The sequence below is a fragment of the Leucopleurus acutus genome, assembly GCF_964270905.1.
Source record: "Leucopleurus acutus genome assembly, chromosome: 11".
Lineage (NCBI taxonomy): Eukaryota > Metazoa > Chordata > Mammalia > Artiodactyla > Delphinidae > Leucopleurus > Leucopleurus acutus.
Window position 1 is genome coordinate 88,231,952 of NC_139152.1, and position 24,038 is coordinate 88,255,989.

The 24,038-nt window shown below is 45.4% G+C and overlaps 1 protein-coding gene across 2 annotated transcripts in view; it reads left to right on the forward strand.

The window, feature by feature from the left end:
- Positions 1-24,038, forward strand: part of RFX4 (regulatory factor X4) — a gene marked incomplete at both ends in the record, with an annotated part of 165,097 nt that overhangs the window by 69,197 nt on the left and 71,862 nt on the right. The window contains 3 exons of one of the 2 annotated variants that reach the window (XM_082850840.1): positions 3,517-3,640; positions 18,548-18,609; positions 22,662-22,875. In XM_082850840.1, coding sequence (XP_082706966.1) covers positions 3,517-3,640; positions 18,548-18,609; positions 22,662-22,875 — 400 coding nt within the window. Of the gene's footprint in view, positions 1-3,516; positions 3,641-18,547; positions 18,610-20,991; positions 21,087-22,661; positions 22,876-24,038 lie in introns of those variants that run through there. The other variant, XM_082850841.1, reaches the window with a different exon arrangement.

The following is a 24,038-nucleotide window of genomic DNA, read 5'->3' on the forward strand; positions in this document are numbered from 1 at the left end:
TCGAGCCACATTTGTCTCTTAGCCTTGCTGTTCTCCTTGCCTGGAACCCCCTCCGTCTCCCATGGCAGAATACCACAGTGGTTCACAGTGAGACAAACTCTCCCATTTACCAGCTGCATGACCATGGGCAAATGAATTTCGCTCTCTGTGCCTCAGTTTCCTCATCTAAAATATGGGCATCAAATGGTTATTGTGAGATAATGTATACCCCATGCCTGGCACCTAGTAAGAGCTCAACAGATGCTAGCTGTTGTTGTTGTTACAAAGTTCTAATTCCAGTTCATCATGAAACCTTAATCATCTGTTCCCATCTACACAGTAATCTCTCTGTCTTCCCACATTCCTCTGCACCTGTGGTTGGGAGTTTGTAGTATTTAAATATTCTTATTTCTGTGCATTATTCTCCCCACAATAAACTGCAAAGTGAACTAGGGCATAGATTGTGTCTTATGTCAACACAAGAGCCTACAGGAGGCAGACAAGGAACAGAAAATAGATTGGGTGTAAGAAAAATAGGGAGGAGTGAGGACTCTGGCCAACCCGAGGGCACATGTAACTCTGCCCAACTGTCACGCGGGAATATGGGCCCAGTGTTGCCAGATCTCAGCCTTTTCAAAAGAAGCCAGAAATCCAGATTCTTATGTGAAATGTCCTGAATTTTAGAAGTTGGGCCAACACTGTTCAGGCCAAACAAAGAATGTTTGTGAGACCCCATTTTGTGAAAGCTGCATTTTTCAGGTGACCCCCACGAGTTTGTGCATAAGCTGGTTATTTGGACCTTTGAACTCACTTTTATAGGGAAACAATACTGTGAATGGCATTTAGGGGTCCAGGCTAAACTAGACAGCTGATCCCCATTCACACCAGCCCCGAGGCTTAGGACAGTCCTAAGAAACCTAATCTCTATGTGAAACCATTTTCCCACAGGGAAATACATTTAGAGTTTCAATGTTGGGGACACATAGAATGTAAGCCCTTTCAGGACAGGGCCTTTGTTTTGTTCACCACTGTTTCCTTAAAGTCTAGAACACTGCCTGGCACTCAATAAATATTTGTTGAATTGAAGATTACCTGTGTCTTTATCCACCTGTCCACCATTAATCTGTTCTCCATGCGCAAACAAGGGCTATCTTGCACACCATGGTATCCCCAGCACCTGTTGGGTGATAAGAGATCAGTAAATATTTGTTGAATGAATATATGACTGACACAATCTATCCATCAAACATTTACTGAATACCTGCTGTGTGCCACGGAGTCTGTTGGACTTTAAAAATGCAGAAGTGAATCAGACACCACCCCAGCCTCAAGGAATTAGGCTGCCTAGAAGGGATTGCATAAACTATTTCCTGGCACACTTATAAAAATTGTCAGGCGTTACTCAGTGTTCCCCTTCCCAGAAGAGGGGGGAGTGGGTGCGACTACCTGGGATGGCTCAGCACAGGCATCTTCATTTGTCCGAGCGTTCCTCGGGTTGCTTGGTCCTCTGTGTCACCCGTGGGGTTTGGATATGAAATGATTGAACTGATTTTCTTTCAACCACATGTTGCAATGAGCCGAATGAGCACTGCCCTTTCAAGTGGGCACCTCGGGAGGCCGTGTCCTCATTCCACTTCAGTTACAACAGCGCTGGACCACTTCTTTGGCAAGTGCCCTCAGAGAAAGTTAGAAGCCACTTGAGGACATTCAATTCATTGTTTTAGCATCATGCCTTATTTTTGAACCCCTAGAAAAACAGTTGGGAGAAAAAGGTTATTCCAGTCACTTTAGCCCTCAAACTTGGTTCCAAATGACTTGGGGTTGTTTCCTAATATCCAGTTCACAGTCAGAGGAGAAATATTTTCTATTGGTGAGTTTATTGAACAGTGTGTGCCCCACACTCTGAAGGCAGTGGGGCCCAAAGAGAAGTCCCCAAACTGTCACGTGCCCCAGCAGTTTTGTTGGAAGAGATGTTTAACCTTCCAAAGTGTCCATGACAAAGGAGCCTGATTCTTTTGGACGCCTACATTCTTTTCTTTCTTTTTTTTTTTTTTTTTTTTTTTTGTGCGGTACGCGGGCCTCTCACTGTTGTGGCCTCTCCTGTTGCGGAGCACAGACTCTGGACGCGCAGGCCCAGCAGCCATGGCTCACGGGCCCAGCCGCTCCGCAGCATGTAGGATCTTCCTGGACCGGGGCACGAACCCGTGTCCCCTGCATCGGCAGGCAGACTCTCAACCACTGCGCCACCAGGGAAGCCCTCTTTTCTTTTTAACAGTGAAAACTTTTATATTTAGAAGTAGCCAGCTGGACTCAGTGTAGATGATCCCAACTTTGTTGGCAACATCCAAAGCCTCATAGTCAGGAGCCAGTCAAACATATGCCTTCTTCTCTCCGTCAGGCCTGATCAGGGCGTTGACCTTAGCCATGTCAATGTCATAGAGCTTCTTCACAGCCTGTTTAATTTGGTGCTTGTTGGCCTTGACATCCACAATGAACACCAGTGTGTTGTTTGTTGTCTTCTGTTTTCTTCACGGCTGACATGGTGGTGAGGGGGAACTTGATGATTGGATGCCTACATTCTGGTGTTTGGGTTAAAGAGGGAAAAAAAAAACAAAACTGTATCAAGTTTACTTTTATGTTCCCAGTATCAAGCACAAATTCTGGACATCTTGAGTGCCCAAAAATGTTTTATGGAGCAGAAAAGTGGATGATAATGAGGTCTAACACCTACTAAGCTCTCACCGTGTGCCAGGCCCCATGCTGATGCATGTCACACGTTACATGTGATTGTCATGACAACCTTGAGAGGCGGTTACAGTCAGTACCTCCAAAATGAAACTGAGGGCTGAGGTTAAGTAACTTACTTACCCGAGGTCACCAAGCCAGCAAGTAGTAAGGCTGGGATTTGAATCCAGATGGAAAAGTTCCTACCCTGAAACCCTAACCTATAGTCATTAAGAAGATAATGGGTGTAGAATCATATAATCCCAGTACAGCAGGGAAGGTGAGCCTAAAGGAAACAAGCAGTTCAACTCCCTGCTGTGGTCATATAACCTCCCTCAGCCGTGGGTTAGTGGCCGTCTAGCTGTCCAGCCTGTGCCGGGGCATTTGTTTTCCCAGGCTATCTCACTCTGCTGCTCTTGTTAGCCAAGAAGCCCCAAGATTTTAACACCTATCAGGAATGGCTACACAGCTTGGCTGAGGGGGGCACCTGCAATATCCTCTATCATTTTTTGGAGTTTGGGGGAATCTGATTCACCCAGAATGTGGTCAGGCCAATGACAACACAGAGGAAAGGGACTGGGAATTTGGACCGGAAAAGTGACCTGAGGTCATACCCAAAGGGACCAGGGGTCTGATCCTGCTAACCTGCTAACTCCGTTTCTGACCTTAGGCAGACTGTTTTGTCTTCGTGGGCCTTGGTTTTCCCATCTGTAAGAAAAGAGTTATTTCTCGGGTCTGCCCAGCTCTGGAGGAGGACTAGAAAGAACAGATCCTTCTTTCTTGGGTTTATTCACTGGGCTTTTGTTTCCCCAGGCTGGAGGAGAACTATGAGATTGCAGAAGGGGTCTGCATCCCTCGCAGTGCCCTCTACATGCATTACCTGGACTTCTGTGAGAAGAATGACACCCAGCCCGTCAACGCTGCCAGCTTTGGAAAGGTGAGTCCAACTTCACCAGACTTTTTCCTTTTCTTCCCTACTTCTAAATAATTTATGCACAGTTCCTAATCATGTTTTAAATCATTTAATTTTTTTTTTTAGGTTACCAAAGTAAATACGTTGGTTACTTTGCTGTAAAAATTTCAAACAGTTGTTAACAGAGTAATACCAAACCAAATACCAAAACAGAGTAATACCAAAGTATTAAATATTTCAAACAACTCAGACACGTTGTAAAGTAAAAGTGAATGTCTACCTTGAATTTCCTTGGTACTTAATTTGCAGACAGTAACTTCTTTTCTCTGAGCGGCAAATATTGAACTTGCAGGTGTGTTATGTATACGTCAGTGAGCCTGGGACAGGCAAACTGCTTGGCTTGGTAACGTGAGAGCCTTAGAGAAACTGGGAAGTGGCCTTGTATCATAGCTTGGAGGTCTGGGAGTCCTCAGCTGGGGGTGGACTGTTTGTAATATCACTGCAGGCCTGACTGTTCTCTATACACTTATGCTAAAAATACATCCCACACTCAGGGCTCTCTCTACAAAAAATCATCACCATTGGTCATTCATATTCAGCTGGCCAAGGAAGGCTATTGGAAATCAATTGAAGACTCATCACGTGTTTATTTGATAAAGATCTGGATTTTTTTACACCCCCAAAATATTCAATTTAATTTGAGTCAATACATCGAAACTCTTTCTCCTTTTATTAGCTTCTCTTTCCTGTGTGTAACTATTTTTCCACATCGGCTAATAAAAAATAGGCAAGCTTGTCCTGTACCACTATTCCTTACCAGTTTTCTGAGTGCAAGCGTCACAAGGACTGAGATGGCAGGAAGGGGTCCATGTTTCAGAAATTCACTTTTCAGATCCTCAACAGATAAATCATCAGCAAGAAAAAACAAAGGGCAATGTTAGCCCTGAGCCCACCACCCCGGAGAGTCTGAAACTGAGTGGCTGAGAATTGGCTCCACTCAGTACATGGGAAGATGCTCTGTGGTGACTTAGGAAGGGAAAAATGCTTGTGTGATGGGTTAATGTTCCTTCTCCAAAGTGAAAAGAATTTTTTAAAAAAATCAGTGGCGAAACCACCTTTGCTGTTTCTTTCATTCATTTCTTCAGCCGGGCAGTGTTGGCTGAGACTGGCTGTGTGGCGTGCACTGTGTCAGGCAGTGGAGACTCTGAGGGATCCCGGTATGGGTCCTGCTGTGGAGGGGCTCCCAGTCTAGAGAGGGGCACTGAGAGCCTCTCAGCAGTGGGAGAAGGAAGAGCACAGCAGGAGTGCATCCCTGTCCTGTGTCTGGGATCCTGGAACATTCTCTTGCATCTACACGCTCCCTCCCAGAGGCCGAAACGGAGAGTCAGGTTGGGTGAACCAAAAGACCAAGAATCCTAGCTCTCCTGGACTTATCACTTAACCTCTCTGAGACTCAGTCCTCTCAGCTGTGAAATGGGAATTAACCCCTGCCTTCTTCCTGGGATGTTGCAAGATTCACCCGAGAGGATGGCGGGCTGATGTAGGGTACTGTGCACTCAGTCATCTGGTCGCTCAGATATTTAGTAACACCTACCATGTGCCGTTACAACTGTTATTATGAATTTTCCATGAGATGCTTGTGCACAGATACAGATAGCCATTTGTTAACGTAGATTCTGAAACAAAAACAAAACCAAAAAACAAAAAAATTCAGCATTTCTAGAAACTCCAATTTGCCTGTGTAAGGACCTTCTATTCCTTTTTCTCTCAAATTCTTTTGTAACTCTGTTGTCAGCTCAGGGTTTCCTTGACCTTGTGATCTAGGTAAAATCGATTTAACTCTTCCTCTCCTCCCAGCATCCCAGTTCCATTCCTATTTCAAGTCTCAAATCTGCCACCAAGATTTCAGCAAGTCCCAGGGTGTTTGCATCCTCAGGGTCACCTTGACTTGGGACTCCTCTTTCTGCATATACCCCCTCTCCCCACACCTGTGCTATCAGTGCAGTAGCCTCTGGCCACACCCAGTTGTTTAACTTAAACAAAATTAAAATTCAGTTCCTCAGTCACACTAGCCATATTTCAGATGCTCAGTAGCCACATGGAACTAGAGGCTACCACATTGGACAGTGCAAATAAAACATTTCCATCTCCACAGACAGTTCTAGTGGACAGCCCTGTTCTGTACCCTCATGAGCTAGGGATGAAACTTGGGGTCCTCTTTGCTTTGCACAAGGCAGTCCACAGAAAGCATCCATGTAGACTAAAGCGTCCTAGGAGACTGAAGTGTGCAGCGGTAGTTTACATCCCAAACGTGGTCCCATGGAACAGACATCCCCATCCCAAAACGCTCCCTGGCCCTCCTGCCAGTTCCCCACAGCCGGTCCCGCCCTCTCTGCTCTGCTGCCTCTCCTGTCCTCCTCTACCGCCTCCTGCTGCCCCCTGCACTCTCCCTCTCCTTCCTTCTTGGGACAACCTCCACCAAATTTCCTCCATTCTCTAGTCCTCGCTTCCTGCTGGCATCTATGCCCACAAGTCTCATTTAATCCAAATGGTTTTTCAGAGTATTTTCCCAGATAATAAGTTTCCTCTCTAAGAAGAATTACAGTGCCAGGTGCTTCCAAAATAGTCATTTAAAAAGGCATCCAAGGGCTTCCCTGGTGGCGCAGTGGTTGAGAGTCCGACTGCCGATGCAGGGGACACGGGTTCGTGCCCCGGTCCGGGAGGATCCCACATGCCACAGAGCGGCTGGGCCCGTGAGCCATGGCCACTGAGCCTGCACGTCTGGAGCCTGTGCTCCGCAATGGGAGAGGCCACAACAGTGAGAGGCCCGCGTACCACAAAAAATAAATAAATAAATAAAAGGCATCCAAGGGTAAGCTGGGACGAAGTGAGAGAGTGGCATGGACATATATACACTACCAAACATAAAACAGATAGCTAGTGGGAAGCAGCCGCGTAGCACAGGGAGATCAGCTGGGTGCTTTGTGACCACCTAGAGGGATGGGTTAGGGAGGGTGGGAGGCAGACGCAAGAGGGAGGGGCTATGGCGATATATGTATATGTATAGCTGATTCACTTTGTGATAAAGCAGAAACGAACACACCATTGTAAAGCAATTATACTCCAATAAAGATGTTAAAAAAAAAAAAAGCATCTGAACTCTGTCTTATCTCCAGTCCCAAAACAAGGAAATACTCTAACTGAAATTAAAGCACAAATGCAAAAGCTCTCTGCAGCTGCCTTGCCATCAACTTCAAGTACACTGGAAATCAGGGCTGTCCTTCCAGCCACGGAGGACAGAAGGTACCTGCTGAGGGTTTTCGCATTGAGCTTGTTGAATTGAAATCCCAGACACATTTTCCCTTCCTGAGGGCTCCCGGCACACTGCAGCTGCCACCTCCTTGAGAGAAAGGGACTAGTTCTGTGAAACCTTGGAGTGTAATCGTGGACAGTCTTCCTTTGAGCCGAGCCGTCCAAACTTATGATTCATCTCTGAACTTTTAGCTTAGAGCAGGCAAAGTTCACTATTTCAGCTTAGGTTTTAGAGAAAAATTAGATTGGTGGTCGTCCTCCCACCTGGCTTGCAAGTGGGCTGAGGTGAAACAGACATCAGTGGTAAAGCTGTCCCCATGTCGCCTGGCTGGGATCCTGTTCTTGGTAAAGTGGATGGCAGCGATCGCTTTGCTGCAAGTAAGATCCGAAATAAAAATCCCCTCTCCAACACCGTGGGCAAGCTCCGAAAGCACCATCTTCCAGTAATGTATTGCCTTTGGGTCCTGGAATTAATTTTGGAATTGCAGAGCGTCCTGAGGCTGCTAGCTGAACTGACTTCTTGTGCCTGCTTTTGCTGTTGGCTGGGGTGATGAAAGGTCATCCAACTTGGAGTCACTTCACTTTTCTGAGCTCCCGTTTCCTTACCTTTAGATGGGAAGTGTCCCAGATTACTCCAGGGATAAAATGAGACAGTGCTTATGAGGATGTTTTTTAAAACTGTAAAGTTCTCGATCAATGGAAGAAATCACTATTTTCTAAAATTGGCTGCATTCCGTTCTAACTCCTCTATCTTCTTACCATACTTTATTTTTCTTTATAGCACTTATCACTGTCTGAACTACTATATATATATGATGTTACTAATATATATGTATAGTTATCTATATATTGTGGTATTATCTATATATTTTATTACATATAATATATAATTATCAATACATGTAACTAATAAATATGTAACATATATATTTTTTAGTTGCTTGTGTTTTGTCCATCTCTTTTTCTAGAACAGAAGCTCCATGAGGACCTTTTTGTTCACTATGCATCCCTAGCCCCCAGAATAGTGCCTGGCACATAATAGATCTTCAGATATTTGAAGACTGAATGATTTACATTATTGCTGTTTGCTAAGAACACCGTGAATCGTTTGACATGTGGCAGTTTGCTTAAGCCTTATGGTCACCATACAAAATTGGCATTGTATCCACTTTCCATTAGTCCATTTACTGAGTAGGGATGAACTTGTTGAGGTACCGATGGAAACTGGTTGTATTTTCACTTACTTTAAAGAGCTGCCTTCAGAGTCCTCTGTCCGTCATTCCTGCTCTGCCCTCTGACAGCATTGCAGGGCAATCCCACAGCATCAGCCATCATATCAGTCTTGGCTGGATCATTAAAACTCATTCTCAGCTATGAAAAAGCCCAGTTCTGTCCAATTTAAAACTTCCATCTCACATGGAAGGCAGACCTCCCCCAACGATGCCTCCGAATTTGCTCTGTGAAAGGGAAGGGGGGGACTCTTTCTCTCCTCTTCTGACTCCTCCAGGGTCGGGGGAGGGGGACAGAGGGGGAGGGTATCTAGAGGAAAGGCAACAGGAGTCTTTTTGACCAGCGGGTGCTCTCTGAAGGCTCCTCCCAGCTATCAGTGTCCTGTGCTGTGATCGTCGTCCATAGGCTGGGGGAAAGGGGTCCGGTGGTGGGTCTGGGGGGAGACCCCCTGGATCTCTGTCCACACTGGCTGAAGGGCTGTGCTCTCCAGCTGACCTCCCACTGCCCACCGCTCTTGCTTCTCCACTGAGGATTCACCCTATGGCTCTGGCCTTATGCTGGAGAGTTCTGACCAGCTCTCTGAATGCCTCGTGTTACGCTTTTATTCTTAGAGAAGCCCAGAGGAGCCCCCACGAGTGTGACGGGTATGGAACAGGCCCACCTTGGTGACGTGCAAACAGAAAATGGCTTTGCTTTGTTTCTCAACCATGTTACGGCCAACTCCCTTCCCTGACCCCTGATGGTTTTGTGGCAGGTTCAATAGCTTTTCGGTTATTGATTATAAAAACACGCCTCAGCAGATGTAGAGAATGGACTTGAGGACACGGGGAGGGGGAAGGGTGAGCTGGGACGAAGTGAGAGAGTGGCATGGACATATAGACACTACCAAACGTAAAATAGATAGCTAGTGGGAAGCGGCCACATAGCACAGGGAGATCAGCTCAGTGCTTTGTGACCACCTAGAGGGGTGGGATAGGAAGGGTGGGAGGGAGACACAAGAGGGAGGAGATATGGGGATATATGTATATGTACAGCTGATTCACTTTGTTATACAGCAGAAATTAACACGCCATTGTAAAGCAGTTATACTCCAATATACTGTAAAGCAGTTTATACTCCAATAAAACAAAAAACAAGCCTCTTTTCAATAATTTAGGTGCTCTTGTAGACACTAAAGTCCAGTGCAGTGCTCTAGTTGAAACCTACAGTCTCTCATCCATTTGAAAACTCCTCCCCTCCCCCCACCTCAGGACTGACCACGTGTGGCCTGGGGACCTGCAGTGGGGGAGGGGAGAGTGGTCTGACCTTCTGCTCTTCCTTAACCTTTCCTTCCTGCTACTGGTGCCTCCAGGCTTGTCAGGGTGAGAAAAAACACTTCCAAAATGATACCCCTAGTTCTCCAGCAAAAGCAGTGAAATAAATGTTTAGAAAGCAACACAACTGTAAATTGAAACAAACACAAGGTAATATCAGAATTGGCCTACACATGACATCATACTCACATAAATTACCCAAGCTTATTAAAGACAATTCTTTTTAACAGATATTAGAAGTGTCTAGCTATATCTAATTATGAATGCAGCATTCACAGATGTTTAATAAAATTAATAAAAATAGCGAACATTTACATAGTGCTTTCTATTACCTGGCACTGTTCTAAGCACTTGACATATGTCAACCTTGTCTAATCCCCCAAACAACTCTATGAGGTAGAAACTATTATCCCCATTTCATACAAGGGTAAACTGAGTCCCAGAGAAGTTAGGTAATTTGCCCAAGGTCAAACAGCCAGTAAGTAGATGTGTGATTCAGCATGTGACCCTGAGAAGTCTGGCTCTAGAGTCCCTGTACTTAACTGTCTCACTTACACAGAGCAACTTATTTTGGGGGTACGGTCCGTATGTGTAGAGGCAGGTTTTGTGTAAACAGTTGTCCTTTTGACTTTGGTGTTGTCATTAGCAGTCACTTGGACACCTCCATATGATCAAATTTGGGAGTGAAGTCTCAGCCTGTCTCTCAGGGTCAAGTGCGCTGGTCACTGCAATTGAGAAATTTCCCCTCAGATCTTCCCCCCAGGGTGTTCCAGGCACTGGGAACCCCCCTGCCAGTATTTCCCATTCTGCTTCCCCCTCAACACTTGGGTTCACCCAAGTGAACCTTAGGTATGTATTTATTAGGTATGCATTTATCTCAGGAGATGGGAAATGGAGTCCTCTAGGGGAGGAGGCTGCAAACGGACATATGCATGTGAGAAACTGCAAAGCAAGATGGCAGATGTGCCCCCTGAGCTATGAACACCCAGCATCGGAGGGACGCAGAGGAGGAAACTGCTGCCTCCTCGGGGTGGGGAGTGAGGGCAGCCTGAGAACCAGGTCAATCCCGGAGTACCTCTAGGTACCTAGTATTGCCTTCTCCTAACCTGCAGACTTGCGGGATCCATGGAAGCTGAAGCGAGTGTTTCAGTTTCACCAAATGCTTCTTTCTCCTGCTTTTCCACTGGTCTTTTGGAAACTAAAAACTCCACCTGCCCAGAGATGGAGCATAACTGTGCTTAGCAAGAGCTAAGCTTTTTCGGAAAGAAAAACTGGACCTCAGATTTCTGAGCTAAGAGAGTATCTCTTACTAATTGGATTGCTTTCCACGCATTTGTAACAGGCATTCTGGTGGAGGATTAAAGGCAAAAGAATGTCTTCTTCCACAGACTTTTACTGAGGGTCCACCATGTGCAGTAGGCGAGGAGTTTCCAATAACGCCAGGTTTTGGGCCCTGAATTTGAGGATCTGTCACTCTTACTCTTTGTATTACCCTGGACAGGTCCCATTTCCCTGTCTGAACCTCAGTCCCTCCATCTATCACGTGGGGAAGTTAGTCTACAAAGGTGTGAGGATCTTTACCATATGAACTGGAAACACTTTTCAATGAGAAATCATGATGACAATAACACTGACACTCTTTGCCAGGCCCTGGCCCAAGCCCTCTGCACATATTACCTTATTTAATCCTCACACAGCCCTGTGAACTAGATGCCGTTTTTTTGTTCCTGTTTAAAGATGAGATAGCTGATTCCAGGGTCCCTGGAACCTTTCCTATGAGGTAAATCCTGGGTGGACATCAGAAGGTGTATCAGTTAGGAATTGTATTCGGGCTGTGTGTGAAAGATGCCTCTCCTCATTCCCAAACGATGGCTTAAATAAATTTGTGGTTTTACTTTTCTTCACATAGAATAAGTTTAAAAGAAGGTAACCTATGCTAGTATAACAGCTCTATAAGAGCATCAGGGACCTGGGCTCCTTCTCTCTCTGTGCTCTGCCGTTCTTAGCAGATAGCTTCTAATTTCTAGGTCACCTCATGGTCCAAAGTGACTGCTGGACAACAAAGCCTAAATTCCAGGCAAGAAGTAGAAAACAGGGTGTAGGGAGAGAAAGGTCAAAACTCCAGCTGAGTCAGCTGTCTTTAGAAGCTTTCCCAGAGCCCTGCCCAGTGATTTCCCCTTTTGTCTCACTGTCTGCCCTTGGCTGTCAGGGAGGCGGGAGAATGTAGTCCATCGCCTCCTGGAATAAAAAATTAGAGTTTGGTTAGAAAGGGAAAGGGGCAGACAACTAGCCATTTTATCCACATAAGGGCATTTCAGAAATCCACGTATCCTTTTTCTTTTAAAAAAATGAGATCTAATTGACATCTAACATCGTATTAGTTTTACGTGTACAACGTAGTGATTTGATGTATGTATGTACTGCAAAATGATCAACGCAATAAATTTAGTTAACATCCATCACCACACAGAGTTACACATTTTTTTTTTCTTGTGATGAGAACTTTTGAGATCTGTTCTCCTGACAACTTTCGATCATACGGTACAATAATGTTAACTATAGTCAGCATGCTGTACATGACGGTTGTACATGACAACCCAGGACTTATTTATCTTATAACTGGAAGTTTGTACCTTTTGATCACCTTCACCCATTTCTCTCCATGTGTCCTTTTATGTGTCACGACTATAAAATGGAACCCAGGATCCTAAGAGAGTGCAGGGTGTACTCTCAAATGTGGAGCCCATGGGAGGAAACATAAGTGCACCAAGTGAGTAGCTTAGACTGTGTGGGGTAACATGATTTATGGTCAAAGATTTGTTGAGCTTGTCAGGAAGAGGCTGTTTCATGGATAGGCAACTAGACAGCTGTGACACAGTGCGACTTGAATATGTCGGGAGGCCCTTTAACCTCGCAAATACACCTCCCCCGAAGGCTTGCCGATATCTCAAAATCCTCAGTTCCTTTCGTTTAAGTCTGTGGAAATGCAACTACAAAAGAGCAGGGTAATTCATTAATACTGACCAGTTACTAACATCTCAATGTAAAGAAGTTTAATCTATTAAGGGAACTTAAAGATCTATTGGTGAGACCTTCTCATTTTCCAGACAAGGACATTAAAAGTCAAAGAGATTGAGTGGGCTTCCCAAGGTCCGATGTGTAGTGGCAGGGCTGGATCTGAGGGGAAGGGGGGAGACCAGTGGATGCCACCTGCTGGGCAGGGACCCCCCCCCCCCACCTCCAGTAAGAGGTAGGGAGACAGGAGGAGGGGAATCTGGGGCGGCAGATGTACTTGTATGAATTGAATTTATTTATATCCTGCCTTTTCCCCGTGAGGGCTTGAGGTACTTAGCCATTTGGGCTGTGGGTGTTGCTTCCTTGAATATGTGGCTCCTTCCTCCCCGCCGCCCATGCTTGAGCAATGCAAGAAACAAACAGACAGACAGACAGACAACAGTGTTCTGGGGACCTATGCTTCTTTCAGCCACATATGCCTGGAACAGAGATAAGGCTAGAGGTTCCTCTCGTTTTACATGACTGCCCTCTTCCTCAAGAGCGCTCACAATCTGCCCTGACCCCAGGTTGCTTGCGCACCTGTGGAGGGACACAGAGGGAGATAAAGGTACTCTTGAGGCATCTTTAGGATTCTTCAGGGATGGTCTTTTTTCAATTTACAAAGGAAAAAAATTAAGCACATGGGCAGTTTCCTTCTACTTTAAATTCTTGCATATGTTTTTCTTAACCCTTAGTATCTGCTGTGATGTCAGCATGTCTGATTTCACACCAGATTCCGTATTTTGTTATTTCACACGTCTTTACTGATGTGCAGTGTAAAAGCTCAGAAATCAAATTGTGTGGGTTTGAATCCCAGCTCCACCATTTACCAGCTGTGTGAACTCAGGAGCTTTCTTAATAGCTATGAGCCTCAATTTTCTCCTCTGTAAAATGGGGACATGGCACCAACCACCTGAGGACTGTTGAGATAATGACTGTTAAAAGGGCTGCCTTAGCACAGTGCCTGGTAAGTATAAACACTCAGTGCACTTTAGCTATAATTATGATTTCAGTTTACCATCGCAACATTTCATGACTTTAATACATCATGTTTTTAATATATCATCACTAACATATGAATGTTTCAACCTTCCTAGCTGCTCTTCCTTCTGAACAATTTTGAGAACAATTGTTCTAAAAATTTCCCACATCACACACATGCTACCATCACCACCCTCACCCTCTCGTATTATCATCTTCAGAATTATTCCCTTTTTGACTTAACCTCTATCTTATGTAACTCACCCCATTCTAGCTAAATGGGTGTATGATGACTGTCTCTTCTCACACTCACAGACGTGACACATCATCCCAACATCCCAAGGACAATACTGGGCTCACGTATAGATTTTTGGACTTCTTGGAATTGTTACCCACGGTACTTATCGGGGGCAACAGATCGTTACCTCTCTAGCCATGGGTGTTTGCTCGGAATCCTTCATCAATCCGTATGCATAATCTGAAATTCCATTTCTGTCTCATTGCTCTAGATGTAAATTTCTTGTAATTTTTAAAAATTTCTTTTGTGGAATTTCCTGTGGAACCTGCAGCCGGGTAGAACCCACCTCAACCTCCAGTGCCTGGCACCCAGTAGGTGTTACTCCTCCCAAAATTGTTAAATGGATAGAGTTATCCCAGCATAGTAAAATGACTCTGGCAAGCACCCATTTCAAGATGGCAGCATTGATAGAAAGTGTTTAGGAAAACTTATTCATACTACCAGACTTAATTATTTTTTCTTCTCTGAAAAAGGCTCAAGGTCTATTGCCAACAAAGAGAGCACCCCACTTTCAGACTTAAAAGTTGTGACAATTAGAATCCCTTTAACCTCTTTCCCTAACCATTTCTCTCTCTTGTTCAAAAAATCGTCGTGTGTGTTTTTTAAGAGAAGGCACAAGTACTTGCCATTGTACTGAATTTATAATTTCTTGCTGCTTGAAAAGCCCCTTTTCTTTTTCCCACACCCAGATGACCTCTGAAATAAGACCGGGAGCTCTTGTTTTAAAACCGTCTTAAGCATACTTGATTCTTTGTATACACGAGTTTGTCTCCCTCGGAGTGGGGGAGAATATCCACTTATTCCATTACACTGGAACTTCTTTTGGATCAGTTCCTGTTGGTGGCAAATCCTTGCCTACTGAGGGTGGATTGAATTTTGGGGAACAACCAAAAGCCTTTTTTCAGAGCGTCCCTGATGACTAAGTTGGGAGATCAAGCTGGATCAAGCAAGACCATGGGACTTGGGGTCAAAGTCAAACAAGGCCTCTCTGTAGAGTAATGAGGCCGAGTGGCTTTGCTCTGTGGCTCTGAAGGTGTCTCTTGAGGTGACACCCACAGAGAATGCTGAGGGTTTCGTGCACAGTCAGTGGACCCTTGCTGGCTCCCTTGGGTGTCGGTGAAAGTGATGAACAGGAGACGGTGGGACTGGATCCCTGCTGCTTCTACTCGCTGGCATCTGTGAATCCGAGCAGCCTGTATCACCCTAGACCCCGGTTCCTCATTTGTGAAACGAGGACCATCATATTCTCCTCCAGTGTGGTTTTTAGGATAAATTTAATACCGAGAGTAAAATACTTTGTCTAGTGCATGGTGCCTACTGATGCCCAATGGGTGTCAGTTCCTCTTCTCACTCTTCCCCTTCCTTATCTTAAATGAGGCCTGTGGTTTGAAGATGCCATTTCAGGAACGTTTGCCCCAAACTCACTCATGTTTCTTAAAAAACTACAACCACAAAATTATGTCAGGGTACCCTGCGTGCTGAGTTTCCTTCCACCTGGAGCCGTGTGTCTAATGGAGAGAAGAACGGACGGAAGAGATGAATAACCTGACCACCACCTGAAAAAGGATGCCAGCAGCCCCGGAGAGACTGGATCGCCAGAGCTTCTCCGCATCCCACCCCTGCCTGGCCCATGGAGACCCCAGCCCCGTCTGCCCAGGCTGAAAGAGCAGAGGGTGGGATTCCTGAGTAATTAAAGGGAATTTGGAAGGCTGGGATGTTGCGGAAGGTTAGATCAGTAGCTAGAACAGCATGTGGTGTTCTTTAGGCAGGCTTCATTGAATCCATACAAAAAAAGAAAGAGGGGCTGCCTGCCGTCTGCCCATTTATCAAACAGTGAAGCTCAACTCTCACAGCTCCACAAAAGTGTTTGACTGTTTGCTGAGTCTTGCTCCAGAAATTAAAAGCTGAACAGCCTTAGCAGGGCTGAACCGACCCTGCATTTTGAGACTCAAACTAAATTGTGCTGGGCTTTCAGATTCAGGGACCAGCTGATTATTTGGTGAAAGGAAAGGAGAATAATTTGTAATTTGCAGCCCATAAGAAACACTTAAAAAAAAAGCAAACTCCCTTCCCACAGGTTTTTGTTGCGGCTGGAAGGAGGAGGTGCTGTCTGCGACAGCTTTCTTTGCTCAGAGTGGGAAAAGTCTTGACCTCCAGTTGGGCAGAGAGCGATGCGGTGCAGCAGGGCCTCCACCCATCCCCCACCCCCAACTCCTAACAGGCTTCCTTTCCTCTTCGTGCTTTATTTGAAATGACCTTTCTCTCTTTCTGGAGGAGGAGGAGAGGATTTGGCCATCACATATTTTTAGAGAAAAAGTATTTTCACAAATGGAATTAAAGATTCTAACCACGCAAATATATTGCTTGGGAGACCATAAGATAACCACAAAAGCCTGGAAACTGGGTTTTCTGAGAATCCTCTGAAGAGCCATCAAAGGATTTGAAGGATACGTCTGTCGATGAAGAGAATGTGCTAGAAAAGGGTGATGCTCCTGGAGGACATCAAGCGGGGGGCAGAGCCTGGACGATAGGTTGAAACAGTGTCGTTATCCCCATTTGATAGATGAAAAAGCCTGATGCTCAAATGGAAGAAAGAGGCACAGGTCATTTTTTGGCTCTCCAATTTAGCACATTTTATAAAGTGGTAATACCCTTCAATACTTGATGGGATTGGGAGAGGAAGAGGACGACGAGAGGTGAGCTGGAATGAAGGCAGAACCTGGTGGGTTTGGACTTTGTTTGGAGTCTTCAGGAAGGAGTGGTTGAGGTGAGGCATGCCTGGCAGCAGGGGCAGTGAGCCCATTGCAGCAATCCAGGTGTGAGATTATGGCCCTGGGGCCGATGGAGATGGAGATGCTGGGAGAATCAGGATATATTCACAAGAGAGGGAGGATGGAACTTGGTCACAGACTGGAAGTAGCAGGTGCACCGGTTTGGAGAAGGAAGAGCTCTTACCTGGTCAGGGGATCAGGAAAGGCTTGGAAGAGGGTGTAAGTGGATCAGTAGAGATTCATCCCCACCTCTGAGAAGGTGCTCATAGTTCGTGCCCTGCCAGTGGGAAATCAGAAGCAGCATCTCTTTTTTTTTTTTTTTTTTTTTTTTTTTTGCAGTACGCGGGCCTCTCACCGCTGTGGCCTCTCCCGCCGCGGAGCAACAGGCTCCGGACGCGCAGGCTCAGCGGCCATGGCTCACGGGCCCAGCCGCTCCGCGGCATGTGGGATCTTCCCGGACCGGGGCACGAACCCGTGTCCCCTGCATCGGCAGGCGGACTCTCAACCACTGCGCCACCAGGGAAGCCTGTGCAGCAGCATCTCTTATGAAGGACAGTGTGCAGGCTCCCTCTGTCTGACCACACCTGCCTGCTCGATGCTGTATTAGAAGAGAAGGGAGTTAGAAGAAATGTGGCTAGACTTAAACATCCCTGGTAATAAAAGTGAATGAATGAGTCATCAGGATAATCACTGGTCATAATGGGCAATGTTTATTGAACCCTTACTAAGTGCCAGGCACTGTTGCTAATTATTTACATATGTTTACTGTTTAAATTTTCACAAAAATTCTCTGAGGTAGGGGTTGGTATCATTCCCATTTTACAAATGAGGAAGCTGAGTCATTTGAATGTTAAATAACTTGCCCAAGGGCCCCAGAATAACAAATGGCTGAGCTTGGATCTAATCCAGGTAATCTAGCTCCAAAGCCCTTGCACAGAACCCCTCTACCGTACTGCCTCTTCACAAACACCATCGCTGTACACACCAGGAAAGAGGCCCATTGGTTGTGTTTTCACCTTGGCAGAAGGCCCCTCCTAGGTTTCTGGCAGATCTACGTGGTTGTCCTGGGAAGCAGCACTTAGCGTCGTCCACTTGTCAAATGAGTAAAGGGTACTCTCCAGGCCAGGGGTCGGGCTTCATGCCTTCATTCGACAAACATGGACTGAGCTCTTCGCATGTGCCCTGGGCCAGGTCCCTGCTCTCGTGGAGCTTATGTTCAAGTGGGGGGAGATGTGAAATAAACCCTCAGAGAGTAAGCGAGCGAGACAACTGCGGAGAGTGCCGAGAGGAGGACAGAAAGCAGGGTCGCGTGCTGGGGTGCTGCATGTGTTACTCTGCACCCACTGGTCAGAGAAGGCCTCTGGGCAGAGGGACCTTGCCCAGAGGCCCGAATGTTGTAGGAGAAGGAGCTAATCTTGTGACGATCTGGGTGAAATTGCATTCCTGATGGAGAGAGCTGCAGTACAAAGGCCCCCAGTGGGGGGAGGAAGCCTGGAATGTTTCAGGAACAGGGAAAAAATAAAATAAAAAGCAAGCCAGTGTGGCTGGGATGCAGTGAGGAAGGGCAAGAGTCGGAGGAGAGGAAGGCCAGGAGGCAAGCAGGGACCGGGTTACAGAGGCTGAGGTGGGGGTGAGTACCAGGTGCAGCGGAAGCCTTTGGAGGGCTGTAAACGGGGGTAACAGGTTCTGGATGAAAGCGTACACTGCCTACGTTGTGAGGAGGGGGGTGAAGCCCAGAGCGGCCAAGTGAGACCCCCCTGAGGATCCAGAGCCCCACCGTCACTCAGTGCTCCCCCCCCCCCCCGGCGTCCCCAGCACCAGTGGTCTTCTCGGGGTTCCTCTTGGACTCCTAATAAGTCATCCCAACCAAGGGTCTGTGTTTTCCTTCATTCTTTAGATTGCTGTTTGTAAACTCCGGCACTGTGCTCCCAGCTTTTCCCAGCGCGTAACTGATTCTTGTGTTGACTTACAGATCATAAGGCAGCAGTTTCCTCAGTTAACCACCAGAAGACTCGGGACCCGAGGACAGTCAAAGTAAGCACCGACAGCCCTTCCACCTGCAGAGTGCATGTCCACGGGCCTCCAGTCAGATTGGGACCCCAGGCCTTTCATCCTGAGCTCAGTCCACAGGCCTGGGGGGGAAGTCTGTGGCCGGCAGGAGTGGCCCCCTCTCCCAGGAGCCCTGAGAGCAAGGCCGTCCAAAAGGCCAGCTGCTTTAAGGAATCCGACATGGTGCCACCCTGCCTTCAGTTGTTTTTGTGAAAGAGTCTTGGGCATTCTTTAAAAGGAGCGCCTTGTGGTTTCTTGACCAATCTCCAGGTTACTAGGATTGTTTTGGTCAACAAACTCTCTACTCTGACAGTATCCAGTCTGCCAGAGAAGCAACCCTGTACCAATCCCTGCAAGGGAGATGGGGTGGAAAGCTCCAGCCATGCTGTGGTACCCAGGATGTACTGCTTCCCATTCATCCATTCGGAACCAACCACCCAACCAATGTTTGCTTCACATTTTCTGCATGTCAGATAAATGGTGCTAAGTGCTGGGGACACACGAGCAAACAGGTTTCCGCCCTCCTGGATGGAACATGTATTCTCCAGGGGAAGACAGACAAAAATGATCATCAGATTGTGAAGAGGGTTGTCCTAGAGAATAACAAAAGGTTGGTCTGGTTTAGAGAGGGTAGCCCTGGAAGGGCTTACTGAGGAGGTGACCCGAGGAGTGAGAGGCTGTGTGGATGCCTGTCTGCCAGGTGAGAGTCAATGGGAAGGGACTCTGCCTATTTAGCCCAGGCTTCACTAAAATCTGGATTTATAGAGACTTGCCTCGAAGGGTGTTTCAAAAAACTGTTGGAAGTGACTAGGTGTTCCATGAAGAAGGTCTGTTGGCCATGTAAGTTTGGTAAGCACTGAGCTAAACAGGGTCCTTTATGCAGGACTTGTCAGAACCTTTATTATACTACTGTACACCGTGATTCCACTAGAGGGTGCCTTATTATGCAGCATTTCTAAACGTTTTTACCATGCTGAGTAGCAGATCAACACATACTGACTTATAAAATAATGAAACTTTTTGTTAAAAAACAACCACCACATAGGACTTGTAAGACTTGTCACTAAAAATGTTTCAAAAGCAGCATGTCCAATACTGCCCCCTGACTCTACCCCTGGCCATCCCCAGGCAGCACATTCCCATCCTCCAAGGGTGGGTTTAACTTTGAAGCCAAATTAGGTAAAGAAAGTGGAAAGTGGATGATGAAACTGGGGAAAACCCTTTGTAGTAAAGTTCTGAAAATAAACGAGGCTCATTTTTTTCATGTGGCTCAGAAGCTCTGGGGGCAATTTCCAAAGAGACTTACAGAAAATTTTTGAGCAAGGGACATATTGGAATAAATTTCTAATAATTTTTCAGGGTGACTCCTCTCATGAACAAATCTCACTCATAATGAAAAATTCCAGTATTTGTTTAAAAATGAGCTTTCAGCCCTGGTAAGAGTATAGAGTAGAAAACCCAGATTCTTCCTTATTTGTTTGCTGGTGAGCACAGTGGTTGGCACACAAGGGCAAATCAATCCACAGAGAAGTGGATGGTTGGAAGACTCTTGAATGAATGGAAAGGAATTATTTTTCTCCAGCTTATGGTCTTTTTAGAGTCACTGGCTCCAATACATTGTTGCCATTTCTGAGATAAAAGTGTACAAATAGATAGTAAAGACAGGCAGTAAAAGTAGTAAAGATAGAACAGCATGGTTTCCCATCCTGCATAAGTTTGGAGAAAGTTTCCTTCTGTCTACATGTAAGAGCCTGCTTTTGTTTTTTTGTTTTCTTTTTCTTTAACCTAGAGGTTGGCAAATTGGGCAATATCTTCTTTTAAAATTCAGTTTCATTGTATTCTCTCCATAAGGATCCTCCAAGGTTGGTCTCACCTTCAACCAATTGAAAGGTAATAAGAAGCTCTAGTCTCCAACATGCCATTTGGCCTTTTAGAGAAAATCCCTCAGCAAATTTACTTGGACAGAATAAATTGGGGGGGCAGGGGGCTGATGGAGAGTGTGTTGACGTGCCTTACAGACCTGAAATAGAAACCTGAGAAGTGGTCAGAGCACTAGCTTCGCTGCAGTTGCCAATTCTAGCAACATACAGTCTGAAAAATCAAGAAGCGGTCTGATCTGAACATGTTATTACTAGCTTGATCTTAAGAAAGTGTAAGGGGGGACTTTGTAAAGTTAGGGAGGCGTGTCATAACTGCCCTCCCGCCTGGAGGGGCTTCCAGAGCAAATGGAACCCGCCCCCACCCCCACTACCAAAGGAGTGCCCTCCAGGTGGAAAGGCAGTTATGACAGTTGGGAAGTAGAAGGCGTAGAAGACAGAGATCAGCTCAACACAAAGAGGAACTTTCTGATCACTGCACCAACCTAAAATGAACTGGGCTACCTTCGGAGGGTCTGAGTGCTTCATCCCAGGAGGCATTCAGATTGAGGCGAGATGCCCACTGAGCAGAAGTATCACAGAATGGTATCAGGAGTGAAGGGGGAGCGGGGAAAGGGAAGGTTACCTGTGCTCAGCTCTCCTCTCCCTGGGAAGCCTCTCTCAGAACTCAGACTGCTTTCTCTTTTGTATTATTTCGTGACTGTCACCACCATATCTCCATGAGTAGAAAAGAGTAGTTAATACGTTGTAGAGCATTTCTGAAAGTGAGGTCCATGAATTACTTACATTAGTATTGCCATGTGATCGTAAAAATCCACTCTGGATCTGCTAAATCAGAATCTTTGGAAGCAGGGCCTGGGAGTCTGTATTTTAATATGTTTTGTAGGTGATTCTTATTAGTAGTAAAATTTGACAGTCACTGGCTCAGTGCTTAAAAGCACTTTTAGAGGTTCAAATCCTGCCTCTACTGCTTACTCACTATATGATCTTGGGTGTGTTACTTAAATTCTCTGGGTCTTAGTTTCCTAGTCTGTAATATGGGGATAATAACTAGTTCTAGCCTCCCAGGGGTTTTGTGAGATGAAATCGGGCAATGTGTGTAAAGTACTTAGTACCTTGTTAGCTGCTGTGTTAGAATAGTAGGTAATGGCGGTCTCATAGAGCCAGGAATGTAATGCAGGGGCCTAACCCAGCAGGCTTGCTGATCTCAAATGGATGTGCATCAGAATTACCTGTGGTGCTCATTTCAGTGCTGATTCTCGGCCCCTTATTCCCTGTCCTGAATCCTTAGGTCTGGGAAGGGGCCTTGGAATCTGTATTTTTATTACAGTCCATAAGTGGCTCTGACAAACATTAAAGTTTGTAACATCACCATGTGGTGTGTTTTCTTAGTGTAGCACAGTGGCTCTGTAGTCAAACCTGCTTCCTGCCCTAAACAGCTGTATGACCTTGAACAAATTACTTAAGCTTTCTTGCCTCCATTTTCTCATCTGTAGAAAGATTATAATAATCCCCATTTCATAGAATTATTTTACAAATTAATGTATGTAAAGCACTTTCCAAAGTGCCCAGCACATAGCAAGTGTTCAATAGATTGTAGCTAAAACCCAAACAAAATGCAGCCTCCATCCCTCATTAGTCTTAATTGAAAACATTGCTGTTATTAAGCCCATTCTGAGTTAATAAAAGGTCCTGGTCTTTGTCTTACATTCAGTGTCAACTGAGACACTGAGTTTATCCTTTTTAAGATACAGTTCTTTAAGACTGCCATTTATTGATTAAGAAAAACATAGACCAAATGAATTTTTGTTGGTGGTACAGTTAACAGTCATAAACACGCTCTTCTTCTTGGGTCCGTGTATATAAGAGATTAAGTACAAATGGAAATTTTTTTATCCCACTTTCTGCTTTGCAAAGTATTTGACTTAACATTTTCTGTAGGAGGCAATTTTGGTTATTTTTACCTGTCTGATTGATGGCTGGCAACGTGGAACTTTGGTTTAATTCTAGACTTCCAACATGTTGAGCCTTGCAGAGGAGTTAACTCTTCTAGCTCAGGGAGGATGGGTCCAGCCGTCTTTGGCCTTGGGCTCCCGCGGCTCAGGAACCTCCACCTGATGAGGGTGCATGTGGGTCTCTCTCTCTTCCTTTGTGGCCCAGGTATCATTACTACGGCATCGCGGTGAAGGAAAGCTCCCAATATTATGATGTGATGTATTCCAAGAAAGGAGCCGCCTGGGTGAGCGAGACGGGCAAGAAAGAAGTGAGCAAACAGACGGTGGCATATTCACCCCGGTCCAAACTTGGAACATTGCTGCCAGAGTTTCCAAATGTCAAAGATCTAAATCTGCCGGCCAGTCTGCCAGAGGAGAAGGTGACCACGTCTGAAGTGTTGCTGGGAGTGGGTGGTTTCTCTCTCTCTCTCTCTCTCTCTCTCTCTCTCTCTTTTTCTCTCACACACCACAGCACACTCACACACACACACACACACACACACACACACACACACACATACACTTTTATTACAAAATGGTGAGTTTAAAAATATAAAGATAGAAATCAGATTCAAGTATGGACTTTAGTTGACAATAACAATGTATCCGTGTTGGTCCATTAGTTGTGACAAATGTTCCATCCTAATGCAAGATATTAACGGTAGAGGTAACTGGGTTTGAGCTATAAGGGAACTGCCTGAACTATCTTCAAAACTGTACTACAACCCAGTACTATTCTAAAATTAAAAGTTTCTATCTCTCTACCTATCTATCTTACTTACCTTCCTACCCATCTATGATGTTGTACTGTCTCATTTCACAAGGGCCCCCTCCTCTGGATTGCTTTTATATAGGATAAAGTTTATTTTCCCATGTGCTGCAGAGGATGTGGTAAAATTATAGTCCCATAGACAAAGAAGATTTTATAGGTATAGTGAATCGGATAGTTTGGGCCATAGGGTATTGGGAAGAAATAATTGGAAACACAAATTTGGAGACTTTCCCCTGGGTGGTCACATCCTAATGCACCTACCTTGTGCTGCCCAGTGTGCCGGTAGGTGATGAGTTTCTACATATCACACTGGGTTGCAGTGGTGAATGAGACTTGAGTCCTGCTCTCAGGAAGCTTACAGTCGAGCAGGGAGACAGATGCTTGCACAAGCAAACTAAGTTTATATAAAGCATATATCTAGGTTCTAAAACAAAAAGAATACCTGAAAAGAATGCTTTAAATCTAAGAACTAGATAAATCCTTATTTTTTCTCAAATTTGCTTTCTTGCTCAACAAACTTCCTGTACCATTGCTTTAAAATTCTCAGTTAAATGGAGCTGGAGATGCAGTTCTTTTGCTAAGCAGATTCTAGAGAATTTCCAAATGTCTTTTTGTGATTTGGGCAAAAGCACCTCTTCTTATGAGTACATGCTGGGTTTTAACTTTTCAGTATCTCAGCTGATGAGAATTTAATTCGGTAGGCCTCTACTATGTGCCAGGTACTGTACTAAATGCTGGATACACAAGCATGAATAATATGCTATTTTTATT